This window comes from Aspergillus fumigatus, chromosome 2 (genome assembly GCF_000002655.1).
Source record: "Aspergillus fumigatus Af293 chromosome 2, whole genome shotgun sequence".
Classification (NCBI taxonomy): Eukaryota; Fungi; Ascomycota; class Eurotiomycetes; order Eurotiales; family Aspergillaceae; genus Aspergillus; species Aspergillus fumigatus.
The window spans coordinates 2,021,259-2,038,887 of record NC_007195.1 but is presented as its reverse complement, the minus strand read 5'-3'; the positions used below and the strand labels follow the sequence as shown (position 1 = coordinate 2,038,887).

The window sequence follows — 17,629 nt, the reverse complement described above, 5'->3', positions numbered from 1 at the left end:
CCGACATCATCGGCCCTCTCTCGCACCCATGGAGACCTTTTCATCATTCAACACTCGCATTCACACTCTAAAAACCCTACGGGCCCAAGGATCTCCGTCGATATTTCAACGCCAATTTTTGTGCGGCTCGTGGGGGTGAATCGGTCTTAATTGCGCTTTGTTTGGGACCCCTCTGAGCGAGGCGGACCTTGGTCTTGAGAGTCATGCCCTCCAACAACAAACGAAAGAAGAAACCTGCCTCTAATCCCGCTAGGGGTTTCGCGACTGTTTCTGTGCCCTCGAAACCAAAATCGGTGGACTCAACGACCCCTGCATCGACCGTTGATTCCCGATCAGTCACTGAGAGTGACCGGCCAACACCGGCAGAACCGAGCCAGCCACCTTCCGAGAAGCAAGAGCCTTCCTCCCTACAGAACTACTCGCCGGAGGAACTTGAGAAACATTTGGAGAACGCAGAGTTGCAGCTGCTGGTTGAAAAGTTTGCTGCCAAATGCAAGAACGATGCTGCCCGCCAAGTCGCAAAGCTCGAAACTGAGCGGAGGGTCTTGCGGCAACAGGCTGTATCTCTGAATCTTTCGGAATGGCTTCCTAAAGAAGTGCAGGAACTAATTCTCAGCCTTGCCGAAGCGGAAGAACGCGAAATCAGCCCTCCGTCTAGCTTGAAGAAGTCGAGCTCTGAGGAAGAGCTGTACATGAGACTCTGGACATTGCGGGAAACGCTCATGAAACTTGGGTTCCCCGAAGTGAAAGTTGAGGAGGCATTGAAACATGTGCTGTTTTACTTGCCCGGTACAGCGACAAGTTCTAATAGAGACGTGGTCCCGAACCTGGATGAGTCTTTGGACTGGCTTGCCATGCACTGCCTTTCCGCGGAACTACCATCTTATACACAGTCGAGCGCTCAAACACGCAATGAGTCGGAACGACTCGTTTCTTATATCTCTGGTAAATTCTGAACTGAGACCATCTACAACATGTAAGAGGCTAACGCCCAATAGAGAGTCAGCCGACGGCATCCTCGCCGTCAAAGGCAACGAATGTTGACGACAAGCCGAAGAAGACCAGGAGTGTAAAGATGGTCACTCCTGTCGCCTCGAGCCCCTACGACTCTGATAGCTCTTTGGACCCTGACACGTTGCTTCCAAAATTCCTGGAATTGCAGACGAAGCTGTACGAGTTGCGACCAGAATTGTTCGATCAGCCAAAGAAGGGCAAAAAATCTGGGCGTGAGCAGGCCAATGTTACCACGGAGGATCCCCAAGTTGCGAGACTCCAGCGTAAACTTGCAAGCATTGAGAATGACGTGTTGTTTGACCGCGATGAGGCCGAGTACCGGTGGAGGGAGAAGCTTGATGACCTGAGGAGGGAAGCAGCATTTTCCAGACGTGTTGCTCGCGACGAAGGAAATGGTGGGCCTGTGGAACCCGAGGTCAGGAAGCCGGATGAGGCGTCGACTGAGGCTGAGAATGGCGCCGGGTTCATGGACGACAACGGAGATACAGCAGATCTTCTTGGAGATATGTTCGAGACTGAGGAGCCAATTTTGGAGACTGGTATTATTACAGAAGAGCTCAAGAAAGCATCCGTCACGATGCGTGACTTCGGTAAATGGACCGGGCTTAGCCCTCGACGGGTCCTAGAAGAGACGTGCAAGTCCAGGTATGAACCTGTAGGCGCTCCTTTTGTGGCTACATCAAAAAGCTGATGGTGCTTTAGGGATACCGGATGTACGATTACTTATAAAGACTTCTCACCCTCATCGCATACAAATCGAAAGGCCGTTGAAGTCAGGTGGTCGAAACCTCAAGACGTGCCTTTTCCCTTGGAAGTGGATATGGTCACACACAAATCGAACTCTTACATGACATTTGTATCAATGGAGTCCGTCGCTACATCCACCTCTCAACAGGCAGAGGCTTTCGTGTCTACGATAGCTCTTTTCATTCTATTCCCGCAAAACTCGAAAGAAGGAAAAGCCTATCTGCGTCTGCCAGCCGTCTGGCGGGATCTGTGGACTGAATTGGCAGATGTCAAAAAGCTTCAGGAGGAGGAAGGTGACAAAAAAATTGTCAAGGGCCTTAGGACGCTGATCCGGGAGAACCAGGGTACCTTTGAAGACGATGTTGTGTTGTCGGATAATTTCCGGCGGAGAAATGGCGCAGCCGGCAAAGCAGAATCATCTGGGAGGGTCGGCTCCAGAGTCCAGGAGTCTGATGAACAGCTGAAGAGAATATGGGCGGAGAAATCCTCCACACCATCCTTCCAACACATGGTCCAGGGACGGATGAACCTGCCGATTTGGGAGTTTAAGGACGAGATTCTCAACACGCTCGACACGCATCGGGCCCTTATCATCTGCAGTGAGACAGGAAGTGGAAAAAGCACGCAGATACCTTCCTTCATCCTTGAGCATGAGTTGAAACAAGGTCGTCCTTGCAAGATCTATGTGACGGAGCCTAGGAGGATCTCTGCTATATCCCTGGCGCGCAGAGTCAGTGAGGAGCTTGGAGAGAGTAAGGCAGACGTTGGGACGGCCCGGTCTCTGATTGGTTTTGCTGTTCGGCTGGAAAGTAAAGTTAGCCAATCCACGAGACTGGTATTTGCGTATGTATCATGCCCTGATTTTCAGAAGTCATACTGATCTGATGCAGTACAACCGGAGTGGTAGTACGGATGTTGGAGCGTCCCGACGACTTCCAAGACATCACTCATGTTGTTCTTGACGAGGTTCATGAACGGTCCATCGACAGCGATTTTCTTCTGATTGTGCTTCGGCGACTAATGCAGAAACGACCAGACTTGAAGTTGATACTAATGTCCGCTACTCTCGAGGCTCAACGTTTCTCTTCATACCTCGGTGGCGTTCCTGTGCTGAATATACCTGGACGGACCTTCCCTGTCGAAATGAAGTTCTTGGAGGATGCGATTGAGCTGACCAACTACCGCCTACTGGAAAACGAGGCGAACTCTGTGATTGATGAAGATTTGGACGATACGCCGTCGGACAACGGGGAAGGCGACACTGCTGGCGGCCTGCTAGCCACTCTTGAAGGATATTCCAAGCAAACTCGCGAAACGGTACTCAGTTTCGACGAGTACCGGCTCGACTACCAGCTCATCAAAAAGTTACTAGTGAAACTCGCGTCAGCACCGGAGATGGCATCCTACAGCAGAGCCATCCTGGTGTTCATGCCTGGCATGGCGGAAATTCGTCGTCTGAATGATGAGATTCTCTCAGATCCAATTTTCCAGACAGGCTGGATTGTACATGCACTTCACTCTTCCATTGCCAGCGAAGACCAGGAAAAAGCGTTTGTTGTGCCTCCCGAGGGCATGAGAAAAATTGTCATTGCCACCAACATTGCAGAAACAGGTATGCTTGCAAGGCTGCCACGATAATCATTGCTGACTTCTCAGGTATCACCATCCCGGATATCACAGCAGTCATCGACGCTGGCAAGGAAAAGACGATGCGGTGGGTATCATGCAGCGGTTTCATGCAAGACTATGCTGACACATTTTAGGTTTGACGAAAGACGACAACTTTCAAGGCTCGTGGAGGCCTTTATCTCGCGTGCGAATGCAAAGCAACGCCGAGGAAGAGCTGGACGGGTGCAGAGCGGTATCTGTTTCCACTTGTTTACCAAGCATCGACATGATAAACTGGTATGTCCAAATTCCTGTCATTAGTCCTTTGATACTAACATCCTCACAGCTCGCAGAGCAACAGACTCCGGAGATGCTTCGGCTATCCTTGCAAGATCTTGTACTGCGTGTCAAGATCTGTAAACTCGGCGAAGTGGAGCAAACTCTCCTCGAAGCACTGGATCCACCATCGTCCAAGAACATACGCCGTGCGATTGACTCGCTGAAAGAAGTCAAAGCTCTCACCAACTCGGAGAGCTTGACACCTCTGGGCATGCAGCTTGCCAAATTGCCCCTGGATGTCTTCCTCGGAAAGTTGATTATCCACGGCGTGTTCTTCAAGTGCCTAGACGCTTGCATTAGCATTGCCGCCATTCTCTCATCCAAATCACCGTTTGTCAATACTATGGGATCCAACAACCAGAAAGATCTTGCGAGGCTATCATTCAAGAAGGGTAGGTAAATCATTGATAAAGCGAGGTCTACGCTAATTTAGGTCAGGCGATTCCGACCTTTTGACCGTGTACAATGCGTACTGCGCCTGGAGGCGCACAAGAAGTACGCCAGGGGCCAATGAGTATGCCTTTTGCCGGAAGAACTTTCTCAGTTCGCAGACGCTTTTGAACATCGAAGACATCAAGATGCAGCTCATAGTTTCCCTTGCAGATGCAGGGCTTCTCACTTTGGATCCGACCCAAAAGACTATGCTGAACAGGTATTTCCACACCTACCCCTACCTATATGGATCTTAAAAATTCACACAACGCAGAGCCCGATCCGGCGGCCGCCAACGACAATTCTTCACCATCCCCGAAGACTACGACACAAACAGCAGCAACGACGTCGTCGTCAATTCGGTCATCGCCTGGAGCTTCTACCCCAAACTACTCACCCGCGAAGGCAAAGGCTGGCGCAACGTCGCCAACAACCAATCCGTCACTCTGCACCCAACCTCCGTCAACAAGCACGCCGACGCCTCCCTGAAATGGCTCTCCTACTACCACATCATGCAGGCCCGCAACAGGAACTACAACGCCTTTGAGACAAACGCCGTCGATGACTTTGCCATTGCGCTGCTGTGCGGAGAGGCCGAGTTCAAGGTACGCACCCACTGCCCACCATTCTACAGCTTTGCAAAGATACGAATTCTGATTTGAACGCAGATGTACTCTGGGATTATCTCCATCGACGCAAACCGCATCCGCTTCGCGGTCCGCGATTGGAAGGCCATGCTCGCGCTGAAGATCCTCAGTGCGCGGATCCGGGAGATCCTGGCGGGCACGGTCCGCGACCCGCAGAAGGTGCTGTCGTATAAACAGCAGCAATGGGTTGGGATCTGGCAGCAGATTTTCTCCCAGGCGGGGAAACGGATGGCTGAGAAGCGGTAATCGGTTACACGTGCTAGTAAACACACGATTATGGACGATATATGATACAAGCTGGTTGGCTAGGGTAGAATAAAAGTTCTTTGTAAAATATATCAATAGAACAAAAAAAGTTTATAGACGGCACGCAACCATGACAGAAAAACTACCCCCATACATCCTCCTGCCACTTATTCTTCCTCTTGATTGCCCTACTCCACTCATTTAGTTCGGTCTCGCTCCACCTCTTGGCCGCTCGCATTGCCTCCCCAACTGTCTTTTCCACCTCGCGGGCCATCCCCGCCCGGCCGCAGATGTACACGCTCGCGCCCTCGTCGATCAGCCGGATCACCTCGGCGGCATGTTCCGCAATCCGATCCTGAACGTAGACTTTCTGGCTGCCGACTTCTCGCGAGAACGCAGTGATGACGCGGAGTTTATCGCCAAGAGCGGCCTGCAATTCCTCCAGTTCTTCCTTGTAGATGAAATCCTGCGTCGGGGCCCGGCACCCGAAAAAAAGGATCATCTCGCCGATTTCCTTGCCGATGAGGCTCAGCTGGCGGCGCTCGGCGATGAAGGCGCGGAAGGGGGCCAGCCCCGTGCCGGCTGCGACCATGACGAGCGGGCATTTACTCATGAGTGGGAGTTTGAAGCGGCTGCGGCGCAGGTGGGCGTGGATTTTGCCGCCAGTCAGGCTGGCGTTGGGACCGGCGAGCGGGTAGGTGAGGCCGTGGGGGTGGCGGGACGAGGCGAGGGATGCGGAGAGGGCGAGGAGGTAGTTGGATGTTAAGCCGTGGATGGATTGGGTTGGGTCCGCTGGGAGCGGGGTGCAGGAGACAAGGACGGTGATGGATGGTTTGCGTGGGGCGAGGACACTGCTGGAGGAGATGGAGTAGTAGCGGGGTTGGATTGGGGTGAGCGTCTCGATGAGATAGGAGAGTGGGAGGGCTGTCCACGGGGTATCGGGGCAGGCGAGCTGCAGAAGCCGACCAAGGGTGAGGTGGGTGTGGTTGAGGAAGCTGGCATAGGCGGTTTTGTCCTGCCCGAGCTGGAGAAGGAAGTCCTTGGCTGCTGGCGTGGGGGCGAACTGGGCGAGTCCGAGGAGAGTGTCGCGGTTGACAGGGGCACAGATCTCCAGATAGTAGCGGAAGAGGGCGATGGGGGTCGTGGGAGTCGGAACTCTCACTTTAGTTGCTGGGTCGAGCGATGTGATGCTGATGGGTATTTCGTGGCGAGACGGAGGAAGCCCCAGGGCGTTGACGAGGATGTCCACTTCGGCATCTGGATTGCCCGCCCAGACGGCCAGATGATCACCGGTCTTGTACGTGAACTCGGGTTGACTGCTGAGATCAAGTTCGATGTGAAGACAGTGGCGATCGGAGGAGGCGAAGAGCTCCCTGGAGCTGCTGATGTCAACTGCCCGTACGGGCGAGCATTGAGCAGCGGATTTGACCGAGTCTCGGCGAATGTCCGGTTCTCCATGGTGAAGGTCGATGGGCGCAAGCGACTCGTCTTCCTGGACGGACAGCGTCGGCATATACTTGACCTCGGCTTCCTGAAAACCCAGCTGCTGTTTGAACGTGGCAAACAAATTCTCCTTCCAACTCATGAAATCCTCTTGTGTTGTGCCTTCAGCATCGTTCGCCTTGCCGACGGGCATCAACGACTTAGCCCCAAACCGATCCAGAGCTTCCACGACGACATCAACGACGCGGTTGTAGAACTTGTAGTTGCTGTTGCCCAAGCCGAAAGCAGCGTAGCGGAGGTTGGACAGAGACACGTTCTGGGACTTATGGATCCAATCCCAGAACTCGGCGGTGTTGTCGCTGGGATCACCCTCACCGTAGGTCGAGAGAATGAAGATCGCCAGTTTGGAGTTTGGGATCCTACTGACAGAGTCTGGATCATAATCTGACAAGTCGGCTGTCATAGCCTCCTGACCGAACCGCAGCGAGACTTCGCGGGCCAGCCGGTGCGCAAAGCCTTCGGCAGTGCCAGACTGGGAGCCCCAAAAGACCACAATGGTCTTGCCCGTTTCGTCCATTTTCTGAGCAACGTCGCGGGTCTGCTTGTTGGCATTGGAGCCAGCCGCGCCGCCATTCTTCAATTGCGGCCGTTCGTACACAAGATGGAGATAAGGATCGGGCCGGTCCCAGAGAATGCCTCGGGAGACATAGGTACCCGCTATGATGCTGACGACAGTCAAAGCGGCATAGTCGGCGACACTTGCAGGGCTGGGTACTTTGAAAAGATCCCGAAGAATCTCGGGATGCGAGCTCCATTGAGAGAAAAGCGACATAATGAACGTAGACAGTCACTTGTCAATTGTGATTACTGGAAGACAGCCAGGAGGAAGCCCGATATATGGACATCGGCATGAAGACATAGCCATTGCGACAGCATGGGGTAACTTTCCCTCACAATCTTTATCTCTCAAGCCAACATCCAAGTATCGGTCTTTGACCGGTTGTTGCATTGTGACACAGACAATAAACCAACAAGGCAGAAATCCGCGTCTGCATCCCCGACAGCCGCGTAAGGGTTGACAGCATCCGAAGCAGTAGTTTCTGTACTGCCTGGACACGGCCAACCCCCCACCCCAAACGGAAACATTCCCCGCGGGGAAAATTCCCCTTGCTGTCTCAGGCCTGAGCCTCAGGCATCGAGTTCCTGTTCCCGTCCCCGACCTCAGACCCGGCTGCAACAACAGACTCAGATCCAGATGTAGACCCAGCCTGCGACTTCGCTGCCATTACCTTACTTCCCTTTTTCGGTCGTCCAGACCTCTCCGCATCCTCTACGTACTCCATCTTGACGCGCGGGTCTGTTGCGGGATCGAATCCCCGCTCTTTGGCGCGTTGGATGATCCTCTGGACGCTGCGGACGGGGACGTCTAGCGCTGCTGCTATTTCTTTCGAGTCGACGCCGAAGGCAGAGAGGCCGAGGATTTGGATGCGGAGTTCGATTGGATGGAAGCCCATTTTTCTGAAGGTAATTTGATGAAGGAAGTGTGGAATGAGGATGGTTGATTGAGAGTCGACTGAGGAAGAAATGTGTTGGGAATTATCGATTTGATCTCTTTTCGGACTAGTGCAGGGACTATAAACTTGGTCTATTACTGCATGCACAGTATCTACGAATGCCTATGAAGAAGGCTATGCTATGGAGGATGTACAGCAAGAGATTATCGATTCATGCTATATCATGTCACGTTTGCCTCCTCCACACCTTCACAGGCATATCTCCCAAAATCAGATTCATCGTCTCCAACCGCTTCAACTCCCACCCCGGATGAGGCAGGGCAAACTCATACCGATGCACCAACGTGGCGATGGCCTTGGTCTGCTCCAGGTAAGAGATATTCCGCCCGATACAGGACCGAGCGCCTGCCGAGAAGGCCACAAAGTACGGCTGCAGCGCCTTGCCTTCTTCACCCAGCCACCGCTCGGGGATGTACTGGTCCGCCTGCGGGAAGACTGACTCGTCGCGGTGGGCGACCAGCGCCGAGATGCTCACCGAGGTGTTGCCCGGCACCCACTGGCCCAGGATCTCCATGCCTTCGGGCGGGGTCTGGCGCGGGAGGCCGTGCGAGGTGGGCGGGAAGATGCGGAGGGATTCGTCAAGGCAAGCGCGGAGGTAGGGGAGGTGCTTGACTTTGTCGTAGGGGGCAATGATGTCTTCCTCGTCTAGAACGGCGTCGACTTCTTCGCGGAGCTTGGCCAGACAGCGCGGGTTCTTGAGCAGCTGGTACATGACGTTGGCGATGGCGATGGCGGTTGTGACGCTGCCAGCGTTCATCATGATGTTGACCTCGGCGACGATCTCGCCCCATTCAAGATTGTTCGGGTGTCCATTCTTGTCCTCCATTAGTGCCTGGAAGAAATCGTCCAGTTTCTCGCCGGCCTCGTAGCGGCGGAGGCGTTGGGATGCGCGCCGCCACACGATGTTCTCCCAGTTGTCTGACGAGCGTTGCATCCGCCTGAAGAACGGGATGATGTTTACTAGCTTGTTGAGCACGGGGTACCATTCGTAGTTCCACAGAATCAGCGACTGCTTGCGCGCGGTCGGATACAGCGCCTCGCGGAGGTGGACCTCATACGTCGTCCCGTCTTTCCTCTCGGCCGTGCACACGTCGCTGCCGCTATCCAGGAAGCCCAGCTTCTCCGAGAGACCGATGTCGGCGATGGCGTCGAGAGTGAAGAAGTTGGTCCAGGCGCGAAAGTCGACCGTCAGATCCGCCGGATCGGGTGCCGCCTTGCCCTCCGCCACAGCTGCCGAGGGAGGCTTCGTACAGACCCGGTCAAAGTGCGCGATCAGCCGCTCGAGCTTGTCGCTGACTTTGTACTCCCACGTCTCCAGATTCTTGAGGGCATACGCCGAGGAAAGCACCTTGCGCTTGCGCGCGTGGTCGGGCTTATCGACCACGTCGGCTAGGTGGTAGTGTGTGCCTGCCGTGACAATGTACGACGGATCCTTGATACACTTGGTGTTGTGCCCGTAGATGTCCTTGATGGCGCGGACGTCGCCATACGACAGCGTGTTGGGTCCGGTGCGGAGGACGGGATGTTTCCGGTGTAGGTTCAAGAGCTCCATGGAACGGAAGCCTCGGGATGCGAGCACCATGAAAGGAATGGCAGACATGCCTGAGAAGGGGTGAAAGTTGGGATACCTCCGGAGGCCTAACCAGTTAGCTTTTTGTCTAGTTATGTCAGGTTTAACTCACCTTTAGGATCCCGGATGTACTCTACAAATGGATAAGCAATGAAATAGACAAAGAGGAGGAGGCCCAGTATGCATGCATACGGGGCAATTGTGAAGAGCGACCACATTGTGACTGTGCTCCAGGAGTATAGAAATCTTAGCTTGTTGCAAACTCGATTCAGGACATGGTAGTAGAACAGCCAGAAGCTCTTATATTATACCTTGGAAGACAGCAGAAGGCCTCCGATTCGGAACCAAAGATGGAGGGCTGTGAACTGTGACATGCAAGCCCAAACGTTACCATGTCATCATCATGGAATCGTATTATCGTTCTCTTCCTCAGCTCCTCCAGGTGGGTGTTCATGCTTTTGCGGGGAATATTTCCTCTTCAGACTGCCATCACGATATACTTTTTTGGCGCAACCAAAAGAACAAGTAACACCCCACACGGTCAATCAGAATAGAGTCCATTTACCCCGCAAAAAGAGTTGCCACTGCTAGCAGTACCAAACTAAAGGCCGGCTTTTGCTTCCGTGAAGAGAACTCATTCCCGCAAGCCACGCCGGTATCTGATGTCGATTGCCGATGTCCACTGATGAATGCACTAAAGCATGGCGTCTGGGGAATCAGTGCGGGGAATCCTGGGGCCTCCGTTGCGTAGAGTTGCTTGGCGTCATGTTTTTGATCACTCTCAAGTGTGCTAGGTTCGTTGACAAAGTTTGGTGTGGAGGGGCTTGATATATAATGCTTGAGGTCACTGTTCAGCAACAGGTTGTGAATTGACTTCCTCAGTATCATCCAGCTCTATACCAGTACCATTATAGAGACCTAGATAAGATCAATTGGTGCCATGGATTCTGACGCCGACTCAACAAAGCTGTCACTGGATGGCAAAGCGGAAGCCGTCCATCAAGAACATCTAGGCGACGAGAATCCAGATGACTCAATCGAGTTGACCGACCCGGGCAAGACAGTCTGGTTGATCGCCTGTACAGTGTCCATGGGAGGATTCCTGTTCGGTTAGTATCCACCCCCGAATACGCCATGGATCGAAAATTAATGCACGTAGGGTACGACACTGGCGTCATCTCGGCAGTACTGGTCAGCCTGGGAACAGACCTAGGCAAAAAACTCTCCTCTAGCGAGCAAGAGCTGATCACGTCCATCACGTCTGGCGGCGCGCTGATAGGCGCAGTATTAGCCGGCCTGACCTCTGACAAGTACGGACGTAAGCTCGGCATCTATGTGGGCTGTGTGCTCTTCGTCGTGGGCACCGTACTCCAAACCGCTGCGTACTCCATCGCCCAGATGACGGTTGGTCGGCTGGTCGTCGGGTTTGGTGTCGGCAACGCGGCCATGATCATCCCGCTGTATATCGGCGAGATGGCACCTGCTCGATTCCGCGGCCGGTTGATCGTCTTTGACAACCTCTGTGTGGCATTTGGCCAGTTTGTGTCGTACGCACTCGGGGCTGCGTTTGCGAATGTAGCCCATGGCTGGAGGTACATGGTCGGTATCGGGGCGATTCCAGCCCTGATGCTGGGCGCCGCAATGCGATGGTGTCCCGAGACTCCTCGCCAATTAATCTCGCATCGCCGTGGCGAAGAGGCACGGCAAGTGCTGAAAAGGATCTTCCCGCAAGCCACCGACCAGCAAATCGATGCAAAAGCCCGGTTGATCCAGCATTCCATCGAAGAAGCGGCGGTGTCTGTCTCGGAGAGGAGCCTGTGGTGGCAGATGAAGCAGCTCTTCACGGTGCGCGAGAACGTGCGCGCTCTCGTGACGGCCTGCATGGTTATGGCCATATCCCAGCTGGGCGGGTTCAACACGCTCATGTACTATTCCGCCACGCTGTTCTCCATGGTGGGCTTCAACAAACCCACCGCCGTGTCGATGGTCGTTGGGGCGACGAACTTTGTGTTTGGCTTCGCCAATTTTGCGTCTATTGATCGTTTTGGCAGACGCGTGGTCCTCTTGATCACCGTTCTCGGAATGGTACGTCCTCCCAACGGTCAAGATGAGAACCTTTGAGGCTAACGCTCGCACAGTCCCTCTCTCTAGTAGTGGCCGCCATCGCCTTCCACTGGATCCCCGTCAACCACGACCTCACCGTCATCCACACGCAGCAAATGAACTGGGCCAGCATCCTCCTCCTCGTGACCATCATCATCTACGTAGCCTTCTTCGCCGCCGGCGTTGCCCCAATCGCATGGGTTGGCACAGAGTTCCTCCCGCTAGAAGTGCGCGCACTCGGCACGATGATGAACACGGTGACCTGCTGGGGATGCAACATCATCATCTCGTCGACGTTTCTGTCGATGATGAAGGCCATGACGCCGAGCGGGGCGTTTGGGTTCTATGCTGGGATTTGCTTTGTTGGATGGGTGTTTATCATCTTCTGTTATGCCGAGGTGCATAATATGCCGCTGGAGTCAGTGCGAGAGGTGTATAGACATGGCTTTGGTGTTAAGTATGCTAAACAGCTGCAGAGGCAGAGGATACTTCAGGAGAGGCAGAAGCCGGTGGATGCCTAGTTGAGCATGTCGTTAGATGCTCGTATATACCCAAGTGACATGAAATCCTGAGTGTCTCTAACACTATACAATTGACATATATATATGTCTGATGGTTAGATGGTCAGATACACATCCACTGCTCAGTTGTCAGTTCCACAATATATATCTCGAAATTTTGAAGTCCGAATAAACTCACATATACGTCCATTCGCATCTATGCAATGTACGAGTTGATTAAGTCCAGCCCTGCCTTTATCCGATGTACAGTGCTCTGCACTATAAAAAACGCACGCCCTCCTTGATCTGTTCATGTCTGATCACCACTCAACAGGTACACCTGCTGTATACTCTACATCCTACAGTGCTCGACATCAACGCGGCATTGAAATAAGGTTGACTACATCGCTTTGCATTAAAGGCATAAGAACTTGTGCAGTGTCAGCGTACGGCGCACTGTGCACTGTGCACAGTGCACAATTTGCGTGAGATGGAGTACAACCAGAAAGACACTCAGCCTCGCGGTTTATCCAACACAGTCGATTTCACTATTGACAATGCCATGGAAAAAGACGGTGAGGACGAGTTTGCGGTCAGTCGACTGTTGATAGTAGTGGCTGGCTGGAGGTTGGATGAGCAAGGAAACGATTTACATTCCTGGGGGTGGATTATCTGACATGGTCCTGATGCCTTGGAAAGTCTTCCTTCTTTCTGTATGCAGATACACGTGTATGCCTGGTTGTTCTGGACTTGCGAGTCATCAAGACAATCAAGGGGGTACATAGTACATAGAACGTACTGGCTGTGCTGGGCACAGTATCCGAGGTAGTACAGATGTTTACCGACACCATTGACTACGTCATGCAAGATAGCCATACTTCTGGCAGAATGACTATCGCTTTGACTACTGTGTAATTGTGTATGAAAGCAAAGTAGATCATGCTTGTCATTGCCAGAGCATGAACCGAACCGACTCGACTGACTACTGGCGAGAGATGACCACAGCTCTCTCTCTCTGCATTGGAGATCACGAGTGTAATGACACCAAGTCATGTGGAGCCCTGCGTACTGGATTTCCTCTTTGATAGTATCATATTTTCAATTTATTCATGGGATAGTTCGATAGTCGAGACAATATCTGACCCGTGCACCTTTTCAAGTCAACAAACCAAGGTAATAATCAAAAGTGATGATCTGGCAAGCGGGGATGGGATGGGCGGAATGGACAGTGGATGCGTCTGATGGGTCTACCACAACCACAACCACAACCACAACCAAAACCCCATCCACCCTGGTCTCCTTCCCTCAACACTCGCATATGCACCAACGGGTCGTTGCAGCTGAAACTTTGGATCCCGTCATTTGCCAGTACAATTCTGCCAGGCTAAGGTAAAGAGTGGATGACGGCCAGACCTGACAGACCAGACAGACCAGACAGACCAAGACTCTGCTCCACTAGATACTGGTAATAATGTATGCAATGCACGTCCTGTATCTACGGTGTACTATACGGAGTACTGTGGACTCCAGCAATACAGAGATAGCGCCACGCCATCAAGCAAGGGGCCTGGCGGGGACAAAAGGGGGTATCGGCGGTCAAGCCATGGATCGATCATTGATTATCTCGCTCCCATACGGAGTAATTTGATTCAAGTTATCTCCGGTGGTGTTGTTGTTACGTGGTGACCATGACCAGTTTGCGACGGTGGTAGGTTCAATTCGTTCTTCTTTTCCTTGATTCAACTAGTCTTCGTTGTCTTGTCATTATCTTTATCATTGTCGTATTTATTATTATTAGACCTTCTGTCTAATAGATGGCCTAGATAACAGTAACCACTGGAGGCTCACGGTTCGCTGCATCATGGGGTGACCGTGTCCCCTCGTCGACTACGTGGTCGCTCCCGCAGCCAGTCGATCCGCCTCTAGACGCCCCTCAACATGTGCAGCCCAGGGATGAGATCTCGCTCCCACCAATCGCATTCGTCCATTTTTCACCACCCTGCCCCTCTATTTCTTGTCGAATAGAGACCGACCTCAGAGCATGGAGCCTGGCCAAGATTTGTTGTTGTTGGTGGTGTCTGTTGATGAGGATGATGTTCTGAAGGGAAAATCCCTCCGAGTCCAAGGAGAGGACGAGGAGGTCCGTGATGTTTGACTACCATACTGTGTCTTCAACTCTGTCGATTGGTCCAACGTCATCAACAGTATGATCCTACCTGGTCAGCTGTTGAAGGCGTGTTGCACAGGATTCATCTCCTTGTCTGTATGGTCTAGGGATTTACCTCCCAAAACTCAAGTCAAGTCAAACAGGGATTTGGCTTGGTTACACGCCGACGATGATCTAGCGATTCTCCTGCCAGGATGGAGATGTCGGATCTTCTTCATTTTCGGTACGGCGGTACTGTACGGCACCGCGAGGACATAGAAAGGGCTCATCCAAGTACCTTTCTAGGAATACATTTTTCGTCTTCACGAGTGAGATCCTCTCTGATCTATTGATATGATATCTGCCTCTGCATCCGCAAAATGCAGCGAGCGGGATGCAATGTAAGGTTAATTACCTGCAATGCACATCATGTATAATCGCCAGTTACTATGATTATCCCGTGGTCCTCGATACTTAGCCCTGCTGTAGGCTGTACTCCCGTACTCCGTAGACTAGCTATCACAGCAAGCGCCGGAGCGAAGCTGAAGGCTAAGTCGAAACTGATCATAACTGTTGGCGTTGATACACTAAATACCTCCGTGGATCACCAACCTATCAAGACTGCGGATCCTGTCGGGGGCATATCTATCTTCGCGCCGCAGGATTCGGATCAGCAGGTAGATCATTGGTTCGTAGTCGTTTCGGCCAGGGGCGGAGCAACTAGTTATATGACATGGCTGACTCAAGCGTTGCTCATAACGTTAACTTATCACAGGATAGTGAAATGTCCGGCGGAGTATTGGTATTCTCGGAGCGATTGCAGGGCATCCCTGCTGGGCACGTTACACCTCATTCTCGTGAAGACTGCAAACTCGAGGCAAATGCGATCACCTCGGAACGTGCCATGAGGCAGATAGGCGAGTGGCAATTCAACTCCTTTCCATTCCATCCAGGCTGGATTCTAGAAGATACAGCGTAGCACAGCATATACTCCGTAAAGTTGCACAGGACCAGTTTCAAGATGCTGACTGTATCCGTACGGAGACAAGGCAACTTTCTATGAGTTTTGCCTTGCGCGCTCGACTAGAGTCTGCTGGGCTGCTGTGATTGGCGCGAGAAATCCCGAAACTGCAAGCAGGACGCTTACCAGGGTGCCTTCCTCACATCCAATCCCTACCATGTCACACCGGTCGTAAACGATAGTCAGGTGTAACGTGGAGAAGGTCTATTCGTGTATGCCTGACTATTCCATACAAAGACTGCGCGTAAAGGATGGATCTGAGGGCAGGTATCCTTGCAAAGGTAGACACAAGTAAATGTCTAGTACCACCAAAGATACTTATTCCTGTCTGCACTGTACCTGCCGATACAGAGTGCAGGTAGACACGGAGTACGGATACTAAATCCTAGGTAACTTCCTGCAGGACGCACATTGTGGGCCAAGAACTGCTGTCTACGAGCGAATCCGAAACCTTCGCTTCTAGGCCACCCGTTGGCTTTGCTAGGTTCGCTGCAGGATTCGGTTACTGGTGTTCATTCAGTTCGAATCCGGATCCGGCCTTGGATAGGCTGTAGGTAGTTAGGTTAGCTACGGAGGTTGGAGTGCATGGCAGCTGCAAGGTACAGCCGTCGCTACTGTGAGTACTTCGGGCAGTTTGGCTTAGTCGGTCATTATTCCCCATTGCTGCAATTAGTGGTATTGACAATGTAAATAGAAATTTGAGCGTGACTCTGATTGACATTTTGATTGGCCAAGGATGTTGCTCAGAGGTGTTCCTCCCTCAAGAGTAAAGGTACCTGGTACCTTTACTTATGTTCCGGACAATTGGGTGCGCCGATTTAACCCGCTCCTTGTCTGTGCTAGAGAGAAAAAAAAAGCTACGGGGTCTGGAGGAGTCTTGGAGATAGGTAAAAAGGAAACTAGGAGATTTCTAGTTCAAACCAGTCCATGAAGAAGTTTCCGTATTGTCCAGGCCATTCCTTAGCATGAAGTACTAGTCCAACACACTTCTGATTGGCCACTAATTAAATTGCAATTTGCAGGGTTGCAAACATCACAGCAAGCGACCAGGATCCTGAGCGCCGAAATCCGCATTGGCCCTGCCTGTTTGTCACTGCATTTGCGGATTCCGTCCTAGCGCAGTGGCGGATGACTGGATGACATTGATCCTTGACAGCTGGCCGCCGGACTAGAGCCACTACTAGACTTATGACGAGAGCCCTGGCCGTCTGAAGATCCAGGCGGTTGAGGCTGGCTTTTATCCATGGTTGCGCTGCGGAACCTAAAGCATTCAGCTAGTTTGGCTAATGCAATTAGTGAGCGGGGTTAGGATTGGACAGGCCCGAGCTCCTAAGCCCTGACTCAAGACAATGGAACTGCTGCGTACGTAACTAGTTACCTGATGGATGAGGGAACTCCACTGGCACCTCTGCTCTTTGCCATTAACCTATGATTGGTTCTGTCCCTACGCGGTTTCAAGGTGTTTTATCTTTATTTTTATTTTATTTTTTTCTCCCAGGAGGTTGCAGCGGGCCCCAAGCAAATGGATCATACGACGGACACACAGAGACTATATGATTCACTACTATGGACTTTGTGGATAGGAATAGGAGCTACAGCACCCCACAGGGATCTGCTGTACGTACTGCGGCTGCGGGAGTCGGGCCGTCGTCCGCAGCATGTCTGCTATCGCCATGGTAGATCAACACATCTTCATCGCAATAGTCATGGTGCTACTCTCCGGCTGAATTATTTGTCATGTTTGAAGACAACATAATGTACAGTGGGAAACTGAATAAAAGTTGTAGTCTATAATGGCTCAACCCAGAGAAGAAAAGGACCTGCAGGTACACCGGAAGCACATGTCAACGATGACATAAACCAAGCGAACAAGATTTATGTACATAGATTCGACATGCGTCGAACCGGCACGGCTCCTTGTGCCGATGCATAAGCATTGCTGGATGCTTGATACGGGCTGATTCTTTGACTTGAGACAAGCAGAACCTGGAGATTCCATGAGGTCCGGAGGACTTCTCTTCCATGACTAACAGAAATCGACCGCGGATTCCTTCTGATCCTGCTTAGGTAGTATCTTTCTGAAGCAGCACGAGTAGAATGGCTAGCCTACTTAGGTGCTACAACGCTTGGAAGTAATTGTTTCCTCTGCCTGTGCTCACTACCAGCTGAATAGGCTCATCATACATGGAGTTATGCTATGGTACCTATGAGTGGCACCCAGGGGGGTTTAAGGGAAGAC

At 52.2% G+C, this 17,629-nt stretch overlaps 5 protein-coding genes across 5 annotated transcripts; 2 read left to right on the top strand and 3 right to left on the bottom strand.

The window, feature by feature from the left end:
• Positions 1–203: 203 nt before the first annotated feature.
• AFUA_2G07950 (putative ATP dependent RNA helicase) lies at positions 204–5,033 on the top strand (the record flags this gene model as incomplete). Its single annotated transcript, XM_750037.1, has 10 exons — positions 204–945; positions 999–1,659; positions 1,717–2,604; positions 2,652–3,373; positions 3,418–3,475; positions 3,525–3,666; positions 3,716–4,100; positions 4,147–4,360; positions 4,415–4,745; positions 4,809–5,033. The coding sequence occupies 10 exons, from the start codon at positions 204–206 to the stop codon at positions 5,031–5,033; spliced, it is 4,368 nt and encodes a 1,455-aa protein (XP_755130.1).
• A 142-nt stretch (positions 5,034–5,175) lies between these two features.
• On the bottom strand, positions 5,176–7,308 carry AFUA_2G07940 (NADPH--cytochrome P450 reductase; the record flags this gene model as incomplete). The annotated part of the gene is made up of 1 exon (XM_750036.1): positions 5,176–7,308. The coding sequence occupies one exon, from the start codon at positions 7,306–7,308 to the stop codon at positions 5,176–5,178; it is 2,133 nt and encodes a 710-aa protein (XP_755129.1).
• A 343-nt stretch (positions 7,309–7,651) lies between these two features.
• AFUA_2G07930 (uncharacterized protein) lies at positions 7,652–7,990 on the bottom strand (the record flags this gene model as incomplete). Its single annotated transcript, XM_750035.1, has 1 exon — positions 7,652–7,990. One exon carries the CDS (start codon positions 7,988–7,990, stop codon positions 7,652–7,654), a length of 339 nt encoding a protein of 112 aa, XP_755128.1.
• A 226-nt stretch (positions 7,991–8,216) lies between these two features.
• On the bottom strand, positions 8,217–9,838 carry AFUA_2G07920 (cytochrome P450; the record flags this gene model as incomplete). Its single annotated transcript, XM_750034.1, has 2 exons — positions 8,217–9,688; positions 9,733–9,838. The coding sequence occupies 2 exons, from the start codon at positions 9,836–9,838 to the stop codon at positions 8,217–8,219; spliced, it is 1,578 nt and encodes a 525-aa protein (XP_755127.1).
• Positions 9,839–10,560: 722 nt separating this feature from the next.
• AFUA_2G07910 (myo-inositol transporter) lies at positions 10,561–12,244 on the top strand (the record flags this gene model as incomplete). The annotated part of the gene is made up of 3 exons (XM_750033.1): positions 10,561–10,729; positions 10,780–11,705; positions 11,759–12,244. 3 exons carry the CDS (start codon positions 10,561–10,563, stop codon positions 12,242–12,244), a joined length of 1,581 nt encoding a protein of 526 aa, XP_755126.1.
• Between the last annotated feature and the right edge of the window lie 5,385 nt (positions 12,245–17,629).